The sequence below is a fragment of the Ostrea edulis genome, chromosome 1 (assembly GCF_947568905.1).
Source record: "Ostrea edulis chromosome 1, xbOstEdul1.1, whole genome shotgun sequence".
In the NCBI taxonomy this organism is placed as follows: Eukaryota; Metazoa; Mollusca; class Bivalvia; order Ostreida; family Ostreidae; genus Ostrea; species Ostrea edulis.
The window spans coordinates 71577299-71597493 of record NC_079164.1 but is presented as its reverse complement, the minus strand read 5'-3'; the positions used below and the strand labels follow the sequence as shown (position 1 = coordinate 71597493).

At 33.2% G+C, this 20195-nt stretch overlaps 1 protein-coding gene across 1 annotated transcript; it reads left to right on the top strand.

Annotated features, from left to right (window-relative positions):
- The first annotated feature begins 1640 nt into the window (after positions 1–1640).
- On the top strand, positions 1641–19262 carry LOC125682968 (twisted gastrulation protein homolog 1-A-like). The gene is made up of 5 exons (XM_048923624.2): positions 1641–1942; positions 2918–3141; positions 3986–4186; positions 16461–16656; positions 17409–19262. The coding sequence occupies exons 2-5, from the start codon at positions 2925–2927 to the stop codon at positions 17596–17598; spliced, it is 804 nt and encodes a 267-aa protein (XP_048779581.1). The 5' UTR covers positions 1641–1942; positions 2918–2924; the 3' UTR covers positions 17599–19262.
- Positions 19263–20195: the final 933 nt, after the last annotated feature.

Below are 20195 nucleotides of genomic sequence, written 5' to 3'. Positions count from 1 at the left end.
AGTGGTGACATCTCCATATGAGTGAAATATTCTCGAGAGGGATGTTAAACAATATTCAATCAATCAATCAATATGTAAATCAAAGTACTGACAGTACAGCTGGAAGTTGCACCGCCTGGAATAGTTACGATTATATCGATAACATGTTCACATCTGTTAAGGATGTATGCTACACCTGAGAAATTTGATGTAGATGAAAAGTGGAGGATATGTACAACAATATTTTGAAGTTGAAAATTTTCAAATTTACTTTATTTTGTCAAAAAAATACAGTTTTAGTAGAAGGTAATCTGGAAAAAAAATTAAAACCCCTGCTAGACTCGAACCTGCGACCTACAGTTCAGCAGTTGGTATTCTAACCTACTGAGCTACTCGGCTAAGTATTCAAATGGTAAAGGAAAAGTCATCTGGCTGTAAAAGGGGGAAATCCTACAATATAGCCACATTCCCGTGGGGAAAGATCTACTATATAGCCATTTTTCCGGGGGGGGGGATGACTAGGGGGAAAGGCTACTATATAACACCGGAGACAATCTAGGCGTGGTTTGCGACTAATCTGAAGGCTAAGATGAATACAATGTACAATGAATTTTACATGTTTTCCCTAATCGTCAAAATATGTCAATTTTTCAACCTATATGTGGTAATCGATGATTCATTGCATTATACATAGAAGTGAGCGATGAATTAGCCTCCCACTCCCTTGTAAGATACCTTATAATATGTTTCATAAACTTTAAAAGATATCATAAATATATTCTATGAGATATCTCATATTTTTTAAAGAAACAAAATTGATGAATTTCTATAAGATATCTCATAAACTTTATGGGATATCTTATAATACCTACAAGATATCTAATATGTTTTATAAAATATCTTATAAAAGGAAAGTCAAATGATACTTTATGAAGCTATAAGATATCTCATATGATTTACAGTTTATACGATACGTGTATCTCATAACGTATCTTATAAAGTTTATGAGATATCTTATGAAACACATAAGATATCTTATATGATTTATGAAACATCTTATAAAATATATGAAATATCTTATAAAACATATGAGATAACTTATAAACTCTTTTATGAAATAGTTTATATAAGTTATAAGATATCTTATAACTTTTATAAGATATTTTATAAAAGATATAAGAAATCTTATAAAGGTTAGAAAATATCTTATGAAGTTTATGAGATGTCTTATATCAAAAACGTTAATAAGATATCTAGTAAAGTTTGATACTATAAAAGAAATCTCATATATTTAATGAGATATCTTATAAAGATAAAAATATAAGATTTCTCATAAACTTTAGAGGATATCATATCTTTTATAAGATATTTTATAAAATCTTCATATCTTTATAGAGGAATAAATGTAAAAACAGCGTGTCATAACATTTTGTACATTCTTTGATGAGAGAGAGAGAGAGAGAGAGAGAGAGAGAGAGAGCGTATGTTAGCGAGATATTTAAGAATGAACAATAAATATTCTTTTAAAAAATTGATCACCACAAACAGTTTAAACTAAAACATAATATTCAAAATATTTTCTATGAATTTCGCCATATTTTGTAGGCTTGTGTACATTCAATACAGTAGGTATGCATTGTGTAATCAATTTAAGGATCTTATTTTTTTTTATTTCTTCCACAGTTTTGTCAGGAAATACAGGTGTGATCTATTTAGACAATCTCTGCGCTGACAATGAACAAGGATTAGGACAAGTAATGACGAAACTGATAAGGCGTATAATATTCGCAGGTAAAATTCTCGCTCGACACACAGGTGGGAAAGTCTTTTGACGGGAGGTAACTGCGTGCGCCTAATCGGAAGTGGGAAAGATACAGGTGCTCCATTTGTTGATAGTTGAGCTTCGTGGAGGGATATGCTGGTTTTTTACGCGAGAGTGTGATGTAGACTTTTAACGCCACAGGTATGTAATTATGGTTTCATAATTCACGTGAGTTTGGCACCGTAAATTACATTATAATTATGATGAACACGAAGCTACTTAGAGAATAATACAAATAACTTTCTAGTCAAATCTGCGTTATGACTTGATACAAAGAAGACAAAATTTGGGGTGTGTTTTTCTGTTTTGATCTCGGCGATGAGGTCTTGTAATTGATATTTCGTTGTCAACAGTGATCAAACGCCTTTGTGAAGTTTAATTTTATATTATGTGCATTTCGAGATATTGTTTACTAACATTAAAACCACATGCTTCAATGTGTGCATCGTGACATAAATCTCGCTTTATCACGGGAAATCGTCTGTTGTAAAATTTTGAAATTACTAATGTCCATACAAATTGTAAGTCAATCATATCGTTAGATGTTTTTGATAGAATCTTATACTATTCTGGTTGTCTGTACAGTATTATATATTTATCTCAGTTGCCACAATGAGATTTTTCAATTGAAAATAAATTTTAGAAATTAACAAATTGTTGGCACTTCATTAGAGATAATTTAGATTTAATGTGAATTTAAAAAAAAAAAAATATTGTTAAGGTTTTAGAATAAAAAGTAAAGACATGTGTGTGATTTATATATTGCAACTCTACTGCATCAAAAACAAAAGATAGCAGCAAAAAGGAATTTTGTGGTTTCTCTAATGACAGGTGCAAGGATATCAATGTGAATTTAACAGATTATGACTACCAGATGTAGTGAGTTTTACTGTGGGGGGGGGGGGGGGGGGGGCAATTTTATTATTTCTTTTTAATTAAATTTTTAAAAGAAATTATGTAAGATAAAAATTCAAGTATCACAATGGAATACAAAATGGACAAATGTTCTCTCACCCTCCCATCCCAGTCCTGGGAAAAGCAGTATCTGTCCATGCTATATATTTTCATATATACAGTGTATATTAATTGAATTTTCTTTACAACATCTCATTTCAGATAAAAAATGAAGAACAAAATATTCTTGGCCTGTGCATCAGTACTTGCATTTTGTGGTACTGTGACAGTGTGTTGCAATGAGGGACTCTGTGTTAGTATCGTTAGCAAGTGTTTATTAATTAAATCATGTGACTGCGATATGACCAGTTTGAAGAACTGTACGTGTTGTAAAGACTGTCAACTGTGCTTGTCCAAGTTATATACGGAGTGTTGTCCCTGTGTAGGTTGGTATATCTTATTTATTACGCACAATAGTAACATCCATCATGTCCACAGAATATTTCAACATTTAATTTAGATAAAGATGTAATCTGCTCATGTAGTTTGTTATATACTGGTATTTAAGAGACATCTCGTTGTAAGAATATTGCACTAAATTGAACCAGAACTTGTCTGCAGACAGTAAATTTCACACAGAAAATTCTGTCCATATTGAAGGTAGTAGACAGGGTATCCATGCAGTGTTAAAGAACAAAGAGATTCAGTCACTGCACTTGCAAACTGTAGGTATAACCAGATTCAATAACCAGATACACTGTACATTTGTTCTGCACATGAAAGCATTCCTTGGAAGTAAATTGGCATGCTTCGTGTCTTTGATCCCCTCCTTTTACATAACCATCTCTACACCCTTGGTGGCCAGTTAACAGGATATAAATGATATATGATGTGATTTAGAGAGGCTCAGTCTTTATTGCACAGGAAGTTCATGACTGTCACAAGAGTGGCTGTTATCGTGGTCTGGGACAGCCCCATTGCCCTGCATGGTCCCATGTCACTTTATCTGTACAAGTGTAGTTAATGCACGGTAGTGTGGGAATGGGGTTCACACTGATAATTAATTTCCAGTAAAAAAGTTGATGGTTTTCTATCATCATGGCACATACAGTCTGAGTGAGTTAGTTTATCAATGACAATGCCAATGACTTTATCAGATGGAGGTGTTCTCTTTTATCACTGGGTAAATTTATAACATATAGCTGCACCTGTCATTTCTTATCCAGTCCTAGAAAGTACATGTTTGTATATGAATCTGTTATATAGGTTTATTTTATTTTTAAATTTTAGGATTATGTCCAAAACCAGATCCAGAAGACGATTTACAAGATGGCAGTACTATTGAGGATTTACATGACCCAATTCCAGAACTGTTTAATGTGTTAACAGAACAGCCGGACATTGAAAAAAGATGGACCACATTTTCTCATCCCGTGCACTTTGATGCCCTCTTGTACAAACCTAATCATGGAATTCTTGATCTTTCCAAAGGTAAGGTGTGCCAGATCAGAGCAATCTCTCAGAAACTCAAGATAAGGGTGATTTATAAACAAAGCTCAAGAATCGCGGTCCATATCTTGTCGAGGGTTTGCATACCCAGGTATCCGTGAAATGCCTGTGTTAGGAAGTTCATGGAGATGGTTGTATTTTTTGCATGGGGATTTATTTTATCGCAGAATCGGTCTTTTTAACAAGTTGACAGGATTGATTTTTGTGTAGATGGTAGATAGCTATGAGGATAGTGCAGAAAATTATCAGAAATTTATTTTCATACATTGCGTAATATAAGCCCGTTCTGTGACACTGGTGGTAATTTCTCTCTTATTTGTTATTAATAATAAGAATATCAAAAGATTAATCAAATATGTCCAGGTAATTATTTTCCATTAGTGTTAATGTATCATTAATCTTGAGGGTCAAAGTCTTGTTTAATTTTGAAAAGTTTTTAATAATGCAAATCTGCTAGAACAGATACCGATTACAATTTTATATGTATTGTAAACTGTTTCGTAATTAATCACTGTCAGAAACAAGTTTTTAAATCTGTGGCTACACCTTTGACAAAATTTAAAGAACTGTTTAAAGACAGATATGCATTTGTTAGACTTTGAAATTTTTCGGGAAAAAACACTGAATTGAGTAATGCATACACCATGCACATGTACGTTCCATTTTCTACACCTGGAATGACGCACCTTGCGGAAATCACTGATACTAAGGATATGAAAATACTTCAAAGTACTTATTATAAATTAGCATTTAATATTTTGTGTAATTATGTTTCTTTAATAGTGAAGACCATAATGGAATAGTAATATTTCATTGTTTTCAGAAAATTCTTTAAGTATTTTTCTGTTCAGGAGAAGTAAATGCTCGATCATTCTTCAATCTAGATTTTTCCCATCTTGTAGTTTTATAGGACATTAGAAAGAGAAAGCCTTTATAATGTACAACCAAAATTCTTTAAATGAAGAGTGTTTGATTTTCATCTCCCTTGCACTAATCATTGGCATGCTTTCAGTTATTGTGACAAATTCAACTTTATGGTATGCAACCTACAATAAACAATGCAACACAATACACAATACAAGATGGAGCAGGCGGAGATGTATAACAGTTAATAAACAAACTACCTTTACCTTGTTTTACAGCTGTTAAAAGCAATGAATCATTCTAGGTATAACTTGATTACTGAATTGAAAGTTCAAATGTTACAATTGGACCATTCGGCTTTTCAGGGTCTACCTCTATATACAAAATGACTCCCACTTAAACCAGTAGAGGAGGAATGATTTTAATGACATATGATTTCATGGTGCATTGTTGAGGACAGATATTGTATGAGACAAATTATTTAAATTTTCATAATTATATATAACCTAACATTACACCGAGAATAACAGACATCACCCAATGGTAGCACATCCAGAGTTGACTGGTGCAGAATGTTTGTAAATACAAAGATATTGTCCTTTTGGCGACATGCTGGAAGTTCCACTGTCGCCAAAAGTGCATGTTATACAGACGACTAGCCCAATGGTCTTTTGACTAGTCGTCATGATGATGATTATGCTGAAATGTCTAATATTGGACACTCTTTGTCGCCTTTCCAAAAAGGTTTCTTTTGAAGCCGTAAATGAAGGATTGGGAGCATTTTAAGCATTATTTCTCAACCACAGGCAAAGGGAAATGTTTGGATGGCTCTCTGAAGTTTGGGAGAGGACAATTTTTATCGTATGCTTATTGTTGTTAATCTCTTACAAATTTAAGACTATTGTAATATTTTCATACTGAAGTTCATAGTTGGTTGCAGATCACTGTCTTTAGGGAACAGTTAGACTAGAAAAACGACCAACAATTCTGTAATTCCCTTTGATGGATGTTTGAAATAAAAAATACAAGTAACAATTGCTAACAATAGATGTACTTTTAAATGTACTTATAGATTTTAACTGAATGCAGATTTATGATTTTTATTGCATAACATTCTTGTGGTGCAATGTAGGAAATAAAAATTATGATGACTGAAAAGAAAAGGATTTTAACCTTTCATATGAGGGATTTGACAGTTCGGAGTGACAAAAAGACAGTTGTGGTTTTGGCATTTTGAAGCAAGCACAATGTGTGCAGGGTTTTTAACTAATTCCTTATCTCCTTACTTATCTCGGGGCCTTGTGCCGTGATCTGCACAATTTTGAACAATCAACAGCACTGAGCAGCATGTCAAACTTGGAAAAGGATATCTTAAGAGAGACAAATTAAGGAGACATTCTAGAAGAGTTAAAAGCAACAAATGGCATAGTAAATTATTTGGAGGTCAACATGGTTTTTTATGTTTTCCCACTTGCCTATTTATTATCTGGAGTTACTCTGTGTACCACCTACAAGTCTTTGTTCTTTCTGATTCTGGGAGGGGGGTATAAATGGAACTCATGAACAATGGTTGTATTTTTATTTTTGACAGTACAAAATTGTAATCATTTCTACTTGTATTTGAAAATGTCATTCATTGGATGAACAAAGTTTTACCTCACCCCAGCCTAATTTATTCAAATAGAACAAAATGATTGTGTTACCATTTAAAAAATTTCTGCTAAACTTCTGTTTTAAAGCAAATTGAAACGAATGGGGGTCAACCCAGAATAGCAGCAAAGTGAGTATCATGTGTGTATAAGACATTTATTTTCTCCCAAATTTATGAATTTTGGAACCAATGAGTCAGAATTCTGAAAATAAACAGGCTTTTTTCAAAAGTGTGATTCAACAGAAAATTGTAACCAAAAAAATATTTTTTTATTGAAACAAGATGTACCTGTCAAAGCAAACCACATACACTTAATTACGCTGTCAAGGTTGGTAATGGTTGACAAAGGGTGAAAGATGACACTTCCTTTACGAATGTAATCGACACTGTTTCCACTGTTCGATGTACATCTTAATCTCAGCAGAATATCCGCATAACCACCTTAAAATAAAGTGATCATTAGATTTCTCGAAAGATGGAATCAAATAATGAAGGTAATCAGTCTTGTAAAATTTGTAAAAACAACACTCAAATTTCAAGAAAGAAAGTAAGTCTAATTGAAATACAACAATAAAAAGGTATTGAATGTTTCCAAGACCGAATTCAGTGTCATAAGCTGGACATTGATTTTAAGCCCAACATTTTGAATTTTGATGCTCATCTGCTGATATACATACTGTAAAAGTGGTTATTTATGCTGGCCAGGGGTTAAATAAGTACGCGTTTTTCCACATCCAACATTACACGTGGGGGGAAAATATGCTGTAAACTGAATATGATATATATTATGTGAAATATTTATGACTATTCCATCGTCGGAAACCCAGGGTTGATTACGCTTCGTTCCTCTCTCCATCACCCGTGGGTCCATTCATTCCTACTCGCTCGTTCTCATGAATAATTAATGAGGCAATTTGATTGGGCACTCATAGTACACCCTGAGTAAATTTGTCCAATCAACAAGACGCTTTCAGCCCAATTTCGGTATACAATTGTTGTGATATCAAAGTTAAGTTAATGCTACCTTTAAAAACAAAAGAGTTCCATTACTGTAATGACTACTTTGATAGGACAATATTTTTGAATATTTATTCATGAGAACGAATGGACCCACGGGTGATGGAGAGAGGAACAAAGCGTAATCGAACGTGGGTTTCTGATGATGTAACTATACATGAGGGGGAAATTTACAAGCTTATTACTTGACCACAGAATTAGTGTAAGTTTTCCTGATGTGTAAATAACCACTTTTACAGTAAGCAGCACTCCTTGATTGCTCATTTGATATAAGGAATCATTTTGTCTAGTTTGTTGGGTATGTGAGGTGATTAATGTAATAGATTATCACATTTCCATTGTAGTTAATCACCTGACATACAAAACAAACAAGGCAGTGATTTCTTGTATATTTATTACAAGAACTTGAAAACCTAATTCATTTGATATGATGTTAATAAGATCTTTAACAGGGACTGGGTTACATGTTCATATGATCCCACGTTAAGCTCTGTTAACCTTGAAATGGAGAGGAAAGCATATAAATCTTTTTCTTTCTTTCTTTCATCAGCAACACTCTGCTCTGGCTACAATACATATACTTTGTGAAGAGTGGGGGGGGGGGGGGGGGGGGGGGTAAAATGTAACAAAGTATCATCATGTACATGCATCTCTTAGTCTACAGAAATTAAACGGAAAGTTTCCCTCAATTAAATTCTGATTACATCTGTGGTTAAAGATGATTGTGATAACAATAGAAGTGGTTTTTCAATAAGTCATAATGAAGTGTCCTGTCCCATTAGGGCTTGACTGATGAATCATCCGAAGCTAATTTGTTCTCGGATAAACAGAATATAAAGGCTGTGGTCTGGTGGGTACTAGATATTTATCTCAAGGTTCTGTGGTGTCGTTTTTGTGTGGGGAGACACCGTTTGTTATTTTTTCATTACTTTTATTGTCAGTTTTATTTGACTCTCTTGATTTCTTGTGCTGACATTAATTTGAAAGGGCTAACTGTTGTTATGGTTGAATTTACATATTTCAGAAGTAGACGTCTGTCTGCTAAATTTGACCACCTACATTTTTCTTTTTGTATATACAATTTATAGTACCTATAGAATGACATACATTGTATAGTATATTTTTGGGGGGAAATGAATAGCTTCAAAACTATTTTAAAATGTAATGCCTGAGGATTGTGAAATGAAAGCGCTTGCATTAAAATTTTAACTTTGTGTACTGTTTATTTCATTTCTTTATATATTATCTTTATATATTATCTCTATTTATTAGAGAAACAGTTTGAATGTCTTATCACTGGTCATAATAGGTTCATATATTATAATAAGTGATATGAAATTTATAAAAAACAGATTCTATTTGACTCTTTAAGTTATATATTTTGTTAATAATGTATGCTAAGCAGCCAAGGAATTGAACATTTAAAAAATACAAGGGGGTGTTGTGTCACTGGAAGTCCTGTTCACAAGCACAGGTGGTGTACCATGGGTATTTTTAAATCAGAGTTTTATACATATTTTGATATATTATCCAACCTTGATTAAATTATATTGGATTATACTTAAAATATCAGTTAATCCTTGGAAAAATATGGTCATAGAAAGTGCACAAAAACATTTTAAACAGATTTGTCCCGAAGAGCAAGTTTCATAAAGACTGAATTATTTTGAAATTTTTCTTTTAAATTATAGCATGTCTGGAACCCGAATACAGATACCAAGTTAGGGTTTGAAAAACCAGAAAGCACTGTCATTGATAAACCATGAAAATGTTTTCCAATCCTCTTGAAGATTAAAGAGGTGTTTTTACTGAGAGACAGGGCAGTGCAGTGATTAAGCTAATGGTTCTGATCTTTGGTGTAATCATGTTTTGATGATTGTACAGTGAGTGCCTCTCTGGATCCTGTCCATGTAACACATTTTCCCTCCCGATTCAAGGCAGAAAACCAAGGGTTCAAGACAAAACATGCAGGATTAATTGTGAATAACTCAACAAGACAAGAATTCTTAATTTGCCAAAAATTTTTTTAACATGAAACAATCTTTATACAATGAAAAAAGCGTTTGGGATGGAAGGGTTCTGGCCTATTCAAAGACTGCTGTGTCGAGATGTCAGTAAAAGCTGATTTTGATGTAATATATTGCTGAAAATTATCTTTACTATTCTGCAAGGATAATTGGTAATTGCTGATAGAAGGAGGATGAAATGGAAGTGGTATTTTGCTTTTACTGAATTTTTGCTGTGACATTTCGAATCTCACAGATTTAATGGCAATTTACAGTTTGAGGCAGGGGAAGACTTAAAACTGTGGTACTTCTTGTCACAGAATTAAACAGTTAGATGAATTTAATTACACATAATAGTGGACAAAGTGATTTCTCCCAAAACTTTGACACCATATATGTAAATCAATGTATGATTAAAAGGGCAATCATGATTGACCAAGATCCCACCTGAAGTTGTAAGGTTGAAAAAAAAGGCAATGTGAAGGTTCCTGGGGAATGGGTATCCCTTTGTGTGTTTGCAGATCTGTCAAACATTGCTTTTGAAAGAGCTGGATAAAGATCTCTAAGATTTAAAGATCATGCAGGTGTGCTAGAGCCATTTACCTAAAGCTTATAACAGAAAAGAAATTTGGAATCACAGGTGTTCAACAGCGATTTTGTTGATTTTTTATTGGACATTTGTTGAGTCTTCAGGTTTTATCTTGAAGTGTATAGGATTGACTCATCTAAACATGATAGCAGAACGGAATTCCCTGCATTATAGGATCGTTAGCTCTTTCTTAGCTGAAAAGGGGAAAGCTTGTAAAATTTGGCATTGTGCCCATACAGATAGGGAAAATTAATCTGTTAGAATTAAATTTATAGTATATTGTTTACTGTAACTAAATTTTTTGTGGTCTTTATGTTCTCAGGACCTTATTACTTTGTGTATGTGAATACAAAGTGGACAAACAATGTATTAATCAATATCAACTGTAGGTTAGATTGTAGATTATTTGGATAATTTTATTAACTAATAATAATCAGACACATTAATAACAAGTCAGATTAAAAGTTTAAATAAACATATCATGGAGCTATTTTCTGACACTCAGGGTTAAACATATTATTTACTTTAAAGTAGAATTGAAGTCTTTAAGTTAACTCTGCAATGCAACAGATAATTATACACTGCACATGTCTTTTCAGCTGAGCTGCAACAAAGTGACCTAGTCACACTCACTACCAACTCAAACTCACTACACACTAAAACTCACTACCAACTCAAACTCACTACAAACTTTACTCACTACAAACTTAACTCACTACAAACTCTAACTCACTACAAACTCATACTACCAACTCAAACTCATTACAAACTCAAACTTACTACAAATTTAGCTCACTACAAACTCAAACTCACTACAAACTTAACTCACTACCAACTCAAATTCACTACAAACTCAAACTTACTACAAACTCAAACTCATTACAAACTTATCTCGCTACAAACTTATCTCGCTACAAACTCAAACTCACTACAAACTCAAACTCACTACAAACTCAAACTTCACTACAAACTCGCTGTGTATGATGTGGCATCCTGAAGTACAGGCATCAATCACTTTTCTTTGGACAATCTTAAGCACTGTTTGAGCTTTGCTATTGAAACTTTACATGATCAGTGTTCATGATCGTACCCTTCATAAACAAGGTTAAATGTGGAGTATGTATAGGAATAGGTAACCAATATCTGTCCCACTATAACTTTGTAATGGAGAGATATTAGAAGCATATACTTAATTAGCTCAAAGGTTGCTTAAATTATGGCCAAGTGATATGTTATAATCCTGACCCAAGGTCAAGGTCACATTTGAAAACAGTTTAAAATATGTGTCTTGGCCATAACTTTATAATGGAAAATAGAAATTCATGCTTGGAACAATGGTTGCTTAAATGGAGAGATTTTGTGCTTTTATCCTGATCCATTAGGTCCTTTTGCCTAGATCAAGGTAAGTTAGAATGGCAGTCTGTGATGCAGGGACAGTTCTTGAAAACTTTAACCAACAAGTAGGACAGTAGGTCTTACCAGAAAAACAGGACCCATACATTTCTAGCAGGACCCACAAAAACCCTACACAATTTATTAGTTATATTAAACTATAAATTTGCTTAATTATATATGTTAACATCTTTATTCATAATTGTTATTATACATACTGTTTTTAAACAACCAGCTAAGACTGGCTCTAATTTCTCTTTTTCTGTTGAAACGATTGACATTTACATGTGTGTTAAATACTCCCAACAAATGTCTGGATGCTTTCTATAGAAATTAATTTTGCATGTTGGATGGTGCTGTCATCTTGTAAAACAAAACAAAAAATAAGGATGTTATTGAAAGAAAAGATGTTTGCCTGATAAAAATTGTGAATTAATAAAACAAAATGGAAGATGTACTTTATTAGGATCAATTTAAAATATTTAAGTATTTTAAACCAGGATCATCCCAGGTGTTATGTTGAACTTACAGAATAGTTATAAGCAAGGAAGAGTTCAAACAAATTTTCCGAAAGCAAAATGTTCCAAATGCTGAATCTGATTTTCTTTCAATGTAAAAGTTATGCCTTAACTCTCAAAGTAGCTTCTATGGCTAGGTATTACCATTTTGCACTAGCCCACCAACACCATGCATGCATTATCAGAATTTCAATAAGCCTCTGAGACTTGTGAGTTCAGGAAAGTGTCCAGACGTTGGGAGTTATACAGAAATGTCAGAATGATCGAGACTAGAAAACTAATGATGCATTTGCAAATCAGAAGTAGTTTTTGAGAAAGTAAAACAGAATATATTACGACAAAATCAGAATTCCCGGAAGAAATCAGAGAATAATTTTAAAAACTTGACAGATTCAAGGACCAATGATTATAAAGATTTTTGGCCGTCCTTCTGAAAAATTGTTCACCTGAACTCCAGAATTTTTTAAGAACACTGCAGGGATTGTAGAGGTATGTATGAATGCAGCATTTATAATTAGATATGCTGTATTTTTATTTGCCCCCCCCCCCAATCCAAGCTATCAGTGTTAGTCCTGTGTTAGGACATTGAAGTAAAGTTATAGGACTTTCTGAAGCAGGGTTGAAGGCCTCACAAGATCATGACCTCACAGGTTTGGATTTTGCATTTGGCTCATTTATGTCCAACCTATGGAGGACCCTCACCAAACTTGGCCCGCAGATACATAAATTTTGCGTAGAATATGACAGCTATGCCACATTTTTTACCCTTACCATCTATTGACCTCATATTTCTGGAATTTTGAATTTGATTAGTTTGTTCATTTGTTCTTTAGATATACCACTTGTTTGCATAATGCTTTAATGAGATTAAAGATTAGGGGTATTGTTTTTGGCAGGTTTGTTTGCTCACCTGTCCATAACTTGAACTTAAGGTCATGACATTTGAGCTGTACAATGTATGTTCCAAATCGAGGTGTAATATACATGTATGCCCATTGACTAAGTAGTCCTTTTGAAAGACAGACTGTTTCACAGAAATTTCTTATTCATCATGGAAAAGTTTACTAAAAAGAAAATAGTTTTGTGTTAAACTTTATTGTGATTAGAAATTATTTTCATGATGCTGACCATTACCTGATAGGTCCAGTGAAGGGAAGACTTCCCGTTGTCTTCTGGACTCTGTGATAAATATTAAAAGGTTCAATTTTGTGCATGCTATTTTGAAACAATTGTCTGTAATTTACTGTAACTGTTTGATGTGTTCCAGTTAACCAGTGCACATCCCTTGGCAATGATGGACAAGAAAGCCTACTTGTTTGTATAATAAAGATTTCTGGCTTTCATGTTCTCAAAACCTTTTTCTGGATTTTATATCATATGCACTTGTTGCACATTGATATCATGAAATTGTGTGGTGCCGCAGTAAAGCTCAAATTTCCATAGAATATGAAGTTAGGGGTTCAAGTCCCTTCAGATCAATACATATTTGATACCATCGGAAACAAAACTTAGATTTTCAACTTTATTAAAAGTATGAATGGAAAATAAGCTTGCTTAAATGTAAATTACAGTTTCCATTGTGAGGATCAGAGGGATTTACAATCTAATAAGATATATACTACTAGATCATACTTGAAGCAAGCTATTTAACATAAGGAGACAACTTACAATTAAGGGGGAAAGCATTATTTGTAACGAATTACTTACACATAGTGAAAGCCATTATAGGTCTAATGAACATAATTCAAAAAGGTGTCACTATGGCACGTACAGGAGGCAGTTATTATGCAATGAATATATCTCCTGACAAAGATTCTGGGTCTGGAAGACAGAAAATGCTTTCAGAGAGAAAACTTATTGCACTCCAGATTTTCCACAACATAGCCTCTGACAGTAACATGTTTTCGGTGTTTGGGAGGCACCCATCAGAAAGACAAATTGTCACTCTAAATTTAAGACCTTATAATTGTTTTTGTGGCTAAACTTGGAAGGTAATGCTATTTATCACGATCTGTCACTTCAAATACATTGTAGTCTATTTAGAATAGTGTGTATATTGGGACAACTTTGAAATGCATCAAATCAAATTGTCAAAACAATACAGAAATAAGAAAGGTTAATGCTAAAACATCTCCAGTGATTATTAAATCAAGGAAATAAAAGAAACTACGGTAATTTGTTTTTTTTTTTAATATGATAATTCTCAATGTGGCATATTTGACGCAGGTGTTTGAGTGATGTAACGATGAAAATATTTGCAATTGGTTTTCAAGGTTTTTTCGGGGATTGTTGTTGGCAATGCATGTGTAAGGTTTTTAATCCACCAAGTAATACTAACTATTTAAGCAAATGATCTACTATTGAGATACACACAATTAAATCACAGGGGTGAATTAAATGTATATTGCAAAATGAGAAGGGGGTGGGGTAGTTAATGCTCTCTCTCTCTCTCTCTCTCTCTCTCTCTCTCTCTCTCTCTCATTATCTTAAAAGTTTAGTTATTCAAGAAATTTGTAGCAACTGTCAAACTGTCTTGTTTTGTTTCATTGAGATCATTAAACTTTGCAGACCATGTTAATGTAATGCAATACATTATTTCACAGGTGTGCGCTGTCTTCTGTTTCAGGAAATTCTGTAGTGTACTGTGTGAATTGTCAGGACATTGATGGATCATTTGCACACCATGTAATCTAGCAATTACATCATTGTATGAATCAATGTATCAGGAAAGGACCAGTATATTAAAGGTCTAAATTGCCCTCGAAAATGACTCAATTGTTTTTGAAACTGCAACATCTTCGATGAAAGGTGTATTCAATTTAAAAAAAATAAATTTTCAAATGAAAGCTAATTATCAATAAAAATTAAAAACTTAAGTCTCTAACATACAGATATGTGTCTTCTCTGACTGTTGCAAATATAACTGTATACTGTAAACCAACATTCACATGCAAGTTCTCAAGAACCTTGTTATTCCAAATATTTCTCACTGCTTTAACTACATTGAAGTCCTTCAATGTCTCAATCACAAAACTTAGTTGCTGCTTCATCACTGGTGAATCATGAAAGAATGTGATCATGAACTACCCATAAAGTTGGTAACAGTAATAGAAACGACTTCATGAAGATTAATGGGTGACAACTCTTGGTACAACATAGAGTCAGCAGTTGTTATTTTCAATGCCTAGGTGTTACTATCACCATTTCAAATAGCTGTGTGTGATAACACCTATTTGAATTGGTGATATCACATACACAATTTTAATACGCAATTTCTGAGTTGTCCGTTAGTTCTTTCCCTTTGTGGAACTCTTACGCACCATGAGATGCAAAACATACTATCGTCCACACGTGGTGGGTACAAATGTTTATCACTGCCTTCATTTATTGCTTTAAGGCCGATTATCAGACACCATGCAACCACCCCAACTGCAGGGACACACAATATTTATAAATTCATTAGCATTTAATAATAAAATCGCTCAAACAAAAATCGATTATCACCATCTTTCTTTGATTAAAATATCACTCATGCAGAAGAGGAAATAAAAAATAATTTCATATCTAATCTAATGGCCTAATTCAAACAAATACTATTCTTGATAAGGTCAGTTTAATGAACACCAACGGCTAATATAAATCAAATTTACACTTTCATTACTTTTATTCGTATTTACATTATAGCTAGTCTTTAATACATGTATATACATTTTGTACCTACCGAAGCGTTCAGTAGAACACCGAACGTACCTCCATCACAGAAGAGCTGATATCTCGGAAGTTGCGTATTGGTGATGTCTCCTATTCAAAAAGCTGTTATGTATTTGAATTAGATGATATCACCTATTCGAATTGGTAATATCACTTAATGGTAATAAATACCAAAATGACTCACATATATAGGAATAAACAATAGCAAGCAGTAAAATTCTTCATTTCTGACATCAGATTACAATTACAAGCTTGAATCTTTTTCACAGTTTTGTCACAGACGAATTAGATTTTGAAAAAAGTAAAGATATTTCAAAATGCTCACTCTTTTAGAGGTCAATTAAATTAGGTCCTTGTCATCTATAAAAGTAGCTCTTTGTTTTGAGTTTTTATGATATGATGATGGAGACCTTCATCCATGGTGCATGGCTAGTGCACTTCCTACAAAAATGTAATAGCATCAGATGTTAAAATTTTTAAAAATAAAACATGTGAAACTGTTTTTCAGATAAAAGACAGGAAGCTACGATGGAAAACCTTGGATCAGAGCTGAATTGTACCGTGGCTTTCATGTCGCAGTGTTACTCTTTACGGAAGTGTAAGGAATCCTGCAAGTCCATGGGAGCAGCCCGATATCGATGGTTTCACGATCACGGCTGCTGTCAATGTATAGGAGATAACTGCATTAGCTACGGATTAAACAGGTGATTTGGGGGGAGAAGTTTTGCATTCAATGCACGCGGAAGCCTGATAGCTTATTGAGAAATATAGCACATTGTAGGTCTTTTGATGGATGAATTGAATCATCCATCAAGGGACTATATACATCATGGAAAGAAAGTTGCCTTTATTGCTATGAAATCGCTTACAGCCATTGGCTAAATGCTATGTTAGTTATTTAGTTATTTTAGCTCACCTGAGCTGACAACTATTTTTAAGACCTTTGCTTGTCTTTCTGTTTTGCCCATCATCTTTACACAGTTTTGAAATCTTTTCAAGAACCTTGGGTACAATATTTCATCCAAACTTGTGACAAGGTACTTGAGTTCTTGAGTAAAGGCATTTGCCTCCTTCTAAAGGGAAGATAATCCAGGAATAGTAGAAGTGGGATGAGGTGATTAAAAAATCTTATCAATGAGAACTGAACCAGAAAAGATTTTAGGAAATCCAGTAATTTACGTACTGCTAATTCAAGGTTATTTAAACTTTTCACGACCAGTATATTAGGCTACTAAAGGGTTTATATAGACTAGAGACATATAAAATGAGAAAAACACGCAATTGCTCAGAAATTGATGTTCATTCAAAGATGAGATTTGTTGTTAAAACTCACAAGATTGTGCACTGAATCAAGCCCCATGTCAGCTTTACGGTCCTTTTCTTACATGAATGATTACAAACTTCTTCTTCTGATGACATTGTATGTATCTGTAATCCTAACTTCATTTCTTTTCAGTCCCAAATGTCTGCAGTGTCCACCACAAGATGAAGATACAGAAAATCAGTTACAGGACGAAGTGGACAAGGTTGTAGAAAACGCGGAAAATTTTCTGGCAGATGAAGAAGAATTAGATGATGAATTTGATGATGAAGAGGAGGAAGATGAAGAAGAGAGGGGCATCAATGAACTGAACATTGCTGGTTAACTCCTAGTGTTAAGGATTATAAGTTTTACTGTAAGATTGGTATATAAGTGTTCATCTGCTGATTTATACATGAACATTTTGTATTGTAATGGTACCCCAAGAATGACCTGTCATTTTTTATCTGTTTACTTGTTATTTAAGAAGTGATTATACATATCTGTCTTCATTTTTAATGATGAATTTTATTGATTGCTGTAGACATATTTTGTCACATGAAACCTAAGAATTTTCAGAATTTGTCCGAATAAATTCTGTGTATGATTTCTGTTAATTTATCATGTTTGTGAATGTGTTCCGTCAGTATTTAGTATGAATATTCAGTATTGTTTCTCTGGTCCAGTGTACATGTAGTTAAACAGGTGCCCTTCTAATATGTAGCCCACTAGGGTTTACGCGTACGAATACTTTCACTTGTACTAAACATTTTCTCTGTTCTCCTTGTGTATAAGATTTTAATAGATTGTTGATGTCCAAAAATATCTACTTCTCCCCGTTTTTAATTTTCAATGTACATTTTTGGAATGTCACTTATTAGAATTTGGTTGATACCATTTTTCAAAGAAGAAAATGTTTGGTAAATCTGGTTGTAATGAGGCATAGAATACCACATGGCATGCGCCTCTTTAGAGCCTGAAATTATATTAGACATGTGCCATCTAGTCTTACATGCTAGAAGTCTTCTGCACATTGGGTGGAATGGCTGCACTTGCAATAGTATAAAATGTAAGGGGAAACAATGTTATAGAACTCTTGAAGTCAAGTTTTATTGGTATGAATATTCTTTTTTGTTTTTTATCTTTAAATCAGTTAGTTATATTAAATCTTGTTTGTTTCAATGATATATATAATGTTGAGTATTATATTGTGTGTGTACTTATTTTAATGCATCTAGAACTAGCAACACTGAAGGTCATGCACTAATTGACAGTAATTACTATTAGTATTGTACTTACGACTCTATGGAAGGCATCAGTGGCCCTTTTCACAACAATCTTACAGCTAAGATAAAACAAATTTATTTCTGCCTTTCTCATCACGAGGTCAAAAGTATGGAAGTTTCTACAGTGATGGATACACTTTATAAATACTTATTCAGAAAATCTGCAAGAAATGAGAAATAAATCCTAGTGCTTCTACGTTTTTATCTTTGATATAAACATTTTTTGGAAAAGGGCCACAGAGTGTTCTGATTAAGTAAGTAAGTACTACTGTATGAACACATCTGTTAAACTTTTTAAGTAGTAATTCACTGTATTTGTTCGGTATGTACATGTCTATAGATGTTACATATTCAGGTGACTTTGATACACAGTGGAATTATTTATCATTATCAACATAATTCATCATTCAGTGAGTTTGACTATTGTACTGTGGAATATATGTCAACTGAACAAAATTTCTAAATATTTATTTACACCCACCCACCCCCTCCCACCAAAAGCTGTTATCATAATGTTATATTGATGGACCCTTTCTGCCAAGGAATTCAGGAGAGGATTTTGTACATATATTTAACGTTGATATTTTGAGTGCATTTTGTATCAATTATATTAAGGTACACTCGTAAAGATCTCCCGTTTTGGAATTGAATAATTATAGTGCTTTTTTTTTTTTTTGGACCAAAGAACAAGTAAACATGGCAATAAAATTCTGTCAGTATTGTTTTTTTTTATTTATTATTATTATTGGAGGATAGTAAACAACAACTGAGAGTTTTATCACTCTTGGACTGGAGGAGTAATCAAGAAATCACAACCATTGTTATCTATAAAGCTGCAGTAGTGAGTAACATGAAAATGAAAGGACAGGATCATTACCCTCTTGGCAACCAATATTCCAAAGATACTATATATGTATAGCAACTGTCATTCAAATGAGCAGCAAAATTTATTCTGCACCGTTCTTGATGAATGGAGTTCCATAACACATTGGAAATACACAAAATCTTCTTAAAACAAGTAATAGCTAAATCATTCCATTTCATTAATCAGCTGTGATTTATCAAATGATAATAAAATAATCAACAACATTTTATTACTAATCAACATGCAATATATCAGTTCTAGTTTGATAATTAATCTTTTTTAAAAAGGACATAATTATGTAACTGCTATCACTAGGTTACGACCGGGACCTAATTTTATATATTCTAGGTTCTTGGTTACACAATGTCATATGCTTTGCAGATTTAAAATCTCCTGGATAATTTGAATCTTTTTATGGGTTCAGAACTGTGCCGTAAATAGAGGATTAAATTTGTCAACAGAAATTTGAATTATTTATATGATACACGTGAATTCACCATCAGTTTTGAAGTATATGTAATATGGCACAAATGATTTCTGTAAAATGGTGGTAATATAAAACAAAGCATGTAACAAATTATTATAACTATGCCCCCCATTGATGTTCAAAGAAGAAAAAATGGGCATTTCGTTCAAGAAAGGAACAATCTACAAAACCTCCATTTCTTGAGATCTTTTGGCAAATGTTCTCCAACTTTCATAAGTGAAGTAGCATCAGATTTAAGCCATTTGGTTGTATATGCATTCTTTGAGAGAAGGTACATCATTTACGTATAATATATTTCCTAGTTA

Bases quoted from the DNA above. Each gene is read 5' to 3' on its own strand.
- LOC125682968 (XM_048923624.2), top strand. From the start codon at position 2,925: ATGAAGAACAAAATATTCTTGGCCTGTGCATCAGTACTTGCATTTTGT. The intron at 3,142-3,985 runs GTTGGTATATCT...TTTAAATTTTAG, and splicing joins GGAGTGTTGTCCCTGTGTAG to GATTATGTCCAAAACCAGAT. The intron at 16,657-17,408 runs GTGATTTGGGGG...ATTTCTTTTCAG, and splicing joins ATTAGCTACGGATTAAACAG to TCCCAAATGTCTGCAGTGTC.